Here is a 4530-nt window from a genome sequence, read left to right as displayed (position 1 = left end):
ATACAAGTTTAAGTATATGATTATGCACACCCAAAATTAAATTACATATATATGAAATGAAAATACGTTTACGTATTATGCTTAAATTAATACACACGAGTAGTTGTATACATGTGTCGATATGTATAGTGTGGATTTGCATGTGGCAGTACGGCAGAGAAAAAGTAAAAGAGGTGTTAAAGCTTAGGGTATTGACTACAATCACATTAATGGGCAAGAAAAGTATAGCTATGTCTTTATTAGAGAAATAAACAAAAAAAAAAAGGAGGGGCCTCGTGTATATATATATTTGATTCTTGGTTAAGTAATTCTTTCATACACAAACTCCTCACAATATTTTTTTCTCTCATTAATATTCTTGACTAATACAATTATGGTTAGCAAGAAACCAAAAGTAGTTATAATTGGGGCAGGAATGGCTGGTCTGACAGCTGCTAACAAACTTTATACAACAGCAGGGTGTAAAGATTTGTTAGATTTGTGTGTTGTGGAAGGTGGCAATAGAATTGGTGGAAGAATTAACACATCAGAGTTTGGTGGTGACAGAATTGAGATGGGTGCTACTTGGATCCATGGAATTGCAGGCAGTCCTGTTTACAAAATTGCTCAAGATATAAATTCATTGCAATCTGAGCAGCCCTGGGAGTGTATGGATGGGCTTTTGGAAACTGAAGCAATCACAGTAGCTGAAGATGGGTATGTGCTTGATTCTTCTTTTGTTGAGCCCATTTCGAATCTTTTCAACGAACTTATGAATATTTCTCAAAGGAAATTAGTTACTGAAAATGAAATACCTAAATTATCTAATGTAATGAGTATTGGTTCTTTTCTTCGGAGGGGTCTTGATGCTTATTGGGATGAACATGAACATGAACATGAATTCAAAGGGTTGGATAAACGGAGAAAAAGAATATCACTTGAACAAGGCATTTTTGCCATGTTTGAGAGTATCCAAAGGACTTATACATCAGCTAATGATTTGGAAATGCTAGATTTCAATGCAGAAAAAGAGTATTGCATGTTTCCTGGAGAAGAAATAACTATTGCCAGAGGCTATTTATCTGTGATTGAATCTTTGGCCTCTGTTCTACCGCCTGGTTTGATTCAATTAGGCCGAAAAGTCACAAAGATTGAGTGGCAGCCTGATGAGTCGTTAGAAATTGAAAATGGCAATAATAAGCCACCAGTGAAGCTACATTTCGCTGATGGATCAATTATGTATGCGGATCATGTCATAGTTACAGTCTCACTTGGTGTTTTAAAACAGGGGATTCGCGAAGATTGTGGTATGTTTAATCCCCCACTTGCTAGTTTCAAAACAGAAGCAATCACAAGGCTTGGTTTTGGTGTTGTCAACAAGGTATTCTTGAAACTAACTCCGACCCCTGATGGCATAAAGTTTCCCTCCCTACAGATGGTGTTTCATAATGAGTCGGAACAAAACCTGAAAATCCCTTGGTGGATGAGGAGGACAGCTAATTTGTGTCCAATCTATGGCAACTCAAATGTTTTAATATCATGGTTTGTAGGTAAAGAAGCTCTTGAGGTGGAATCTCTTGGTGATGAGGAGATCATTGATGGGTTCTCAAAAACTATCTCTAGCTTCCTAATAAACTCACATTCTGATGATGCAGAAAGTATGTTTAAAGTGGAAAAGGTGTTAAAGAGTCAATGGGGAAATGATCCACTCTTCTTGGGTTCATATAGTTATGTAGCAATTGATTCTAGTGGAGACGATTTGGATGCCATGGCTGAGCCGTTGCCAAAAAAGACTAGCATTCATTCAAATATTTCACCTCCGCCACTTCAAATTCTGTTTGCAGGGGAAGCAACACATAGAACACACTATTCAACAACTCATGGTGCTTACTTTAGTGGCATTAGAGAAGCCGATAGGCTTCTTCAACACTATCATTGTATTGAGATATGAAAAAAAAAATGTTTGTTGTCTATAGAACCTAGGCAGGTATTTTTCTTTAATTTATTTTCCTGATGTAGTGATTAAAGAAGCTCCTTTTGAATTTTCTATTGCTTTCAATATGTTTGAGATTCTTATTTGATTCTTGCTCTACTAAAGCTGATTATGCTTTGCATACTTATAATTAATTTGAAAGATAAAGGTAAAGAAAAAGTAGCTAGTTAGCTTTTTAGCTCATCATATTTTGTCCATCTTTATGGAGTCTCCTTCAATATGGTCAATTGACAGGATCCGATAAAACCGGGCATATATCCAACTAGCTAGGATACTTCTCTCTGGTTAAAGTATTCTTAGCATTTTCACGATATGGTTATGATCAATTAATGAGACTTTTCTTTTACAAATCTTTTGAACGTCTATCGAGATATGTTATTGCTTATGTGATACTATTTTCTTAATAGTTTGTTAAACTATATTTGTAAAACAATTTAATTTTAAATTTCTAATATTTCAAACTAGTCTTTATTTGGGGTAGGGATGTCAATGGGGCGGTGCGAGGCTGGGCGGGTTGAGCTTAACCTGCAAAATTTTTTAGCCGCCCCGCTCCTCCCCACATAACAATTTCATTTTCAAGCCGCCCCGCATAAACCCACCTCGCATGAACCCGCATCACATAAATTGTTTAATATTTTTCTTTTCTAGGTTAGTTTGATAATAAAACTAAAATTCATCAAAATAAATTTATTTTTTCATCAAGTTATATTAATTTAATAGATATTGACTTAAAATTTTATTTTTTTGAGGTCAATTGGGAAGCATGTAAGAAATTGTGTTAGTTTTGATTGAACCATTTTCATTTACTATCTTGAATATTTTAGTAACTTTAAAAAAATGTCTTAATAAATAATGTTCTACAACTCTTATAACATGTAAAAAATAAAATTAAGTTTGAACCCGCATAAAATCGCATAGACCCGTAACCCGCCCCGTCCCGCATTAATTTCTAAAAAACTCACTTCAACCTGCTCCACATCCGTCCCCTCCCCGCATAACCTTCAACTCACACTGTCCCGTGTAGTCTTAAACCACCCCGCCCCGCGTAGCCTTAAACCCACCCCACCCAACATCTGTCCCGCCACATTTTCATCCCTAATTCAAGGATTAAACTACACCAGATAAATTGAAATGAATGGAATAGTAAATACAAATGATATTTCTTTTTCAGTTTTGATGCTAAAAACTGATGGATGCCCTTAAGAATGAGACAGTAAGTAGGGATTCTGAAGGTTTGTGGTGGAGAAGGGTCTTGATCTCTTAGGTTGAGACCCACACCAAAATGATAGGTCCCATTCCAAAGCACATCAAGACAATACATATATTAATTTACTATAATAAAAATAACTTTTAGCAGCAATAAATAGACACATTAATAAAGAGTGTTAAAATCTTTACCAGCATTAGTTAAGTGTCATTAGATTTAATGTCGTTAATTGCTTTAAGGGCATATATAAAGAGTGCTAATTTCCACTAAAAAATACATATTTAGAGATAATTAAGCTATTATCATTAATTAATTACTGCTAAAGATCATTTTTGATGTAGTGATTGAAACATATTAGAGCTAACAGTACCAACTCATTTTTTGGTACATTATTGGTCATATCTTTTCACATAAAATTCCATCATGTGCATACTTATCAACAAACATTAACAAAATGCAGCATCGATACAACTTAATTATTGCATTGTGGTCATATTGTGCGCACCTTGACTTGTTTATCGCACAATAAATCAGCCACAACAGTTTTTGATGTCATAATTCTCATTTAAAACAGTCAAACTGTTACAGTCCTCTGATATGGATCTAGTTGTGGAGCGCTGCAATATGGAATCAAATATTTTCTTTATACATCTATGGTGTTGGTTCTTTAAGAGAACTTGGAATCTTTAAGTTTGAAGTACTCAAAAACTAATAATTATCAGCTTATTTTTTTCATTGAATTCAAATAACTTAAATACAACTTTGGTGGATTAACCACCCACCTAATAAGGAAATAACTTCCTACTACTACTGAAATGAGAAAATGAAGGAATAGCCTCCTTACTGCTAATAAATGTTACAAAGAAAACAACTGCTACACTAAAACAACTTGTTATAGAGAAAATAGAAAAACATGATAATTAATAGTTGTTGATTTGATCAACTTTTCCATGCATAAAACTACTGGCAGACTAAAAGGGCTAATAATAACACACAACTAACCATTCAGGATTATAAAAAAAATGAGCACAAATTTTCACTTCTTTTTGTCAATTCTCCTTGAGATGGATTGGTGTAGATCATCTTGTTGTAGATATTGATTGGTCAAATCAAAGGGGGCATCTGTTCATGAAGACTCTATTATTGTAAAAGAGTAGCCCAACCAGGCTCTAAAAGAAATTGATTCAATTGCCCTTTTTTTTATATATGTATATATGGGGTTTCCAATCAGCCGTTTAATGATTGTGCATATTTTTTTTTATCACCATCACCATTCACTTCAACATCTTTATCGTAAATACAAAAGATTAATGGCTATAATCAAATAGCTTTGGACCCTTTGAATCATCAT

At 34.2% G+C, this 4530-nt stretch overlaps 1 protein-coding gene across 1 annotated transcript; it reads left to right on the top strand.

Moving 5' to 3' along the window:
- Positions 1-330: 330 nt before the first annotated feature.
- On the top strand, positions 331-2060 carry LOC125824805 (probable polyamine oxidase 5). Its single transcript, XM_049504150.1, has one exon. It carries the CDS (start codon positions 374-376, stop codon positions 1928-1930), a length of 1557 nt encoding a protein of 518 aa, XP_049360107.1. The 5' UTR covers positions 331-373; the 3' UTR covers positions 1931-2060.
- Positions 2061-4530: the final 2470 nt, after the last annotated feature.

Source organism: Solanum verrucosum, unplaced genomic scaffold, assembly GCF_900185275.1.
Source record: "Solanum verrucosum unplaced genomic scaffold, falcon-dt-bn FXZP01000080.1, whole genome shotgun sequence".
Classification (NCBI taxonomy): Eukaryota; Viridiplantae; Streptophyta; class Magnoliopsida; order Solanales; family Solanaceae; genus Solanum; species Solanum verrucosum.
The sequence above is the reverse complement of the archived record's forward strand: the minus strand, read 5'-3'. Positions and strand labels throughout refer to the sequence as shown.

Bases quoted from the DNA above. Each gene is read 5' to 3' on its own strand.
- LOC125824805 (XM_049504150.1), top strand. From the start codon at position 374: ATGGTTAGCAAGAAACCAAAAGTAGTTATAATTGGGGCAGGAATGGCT.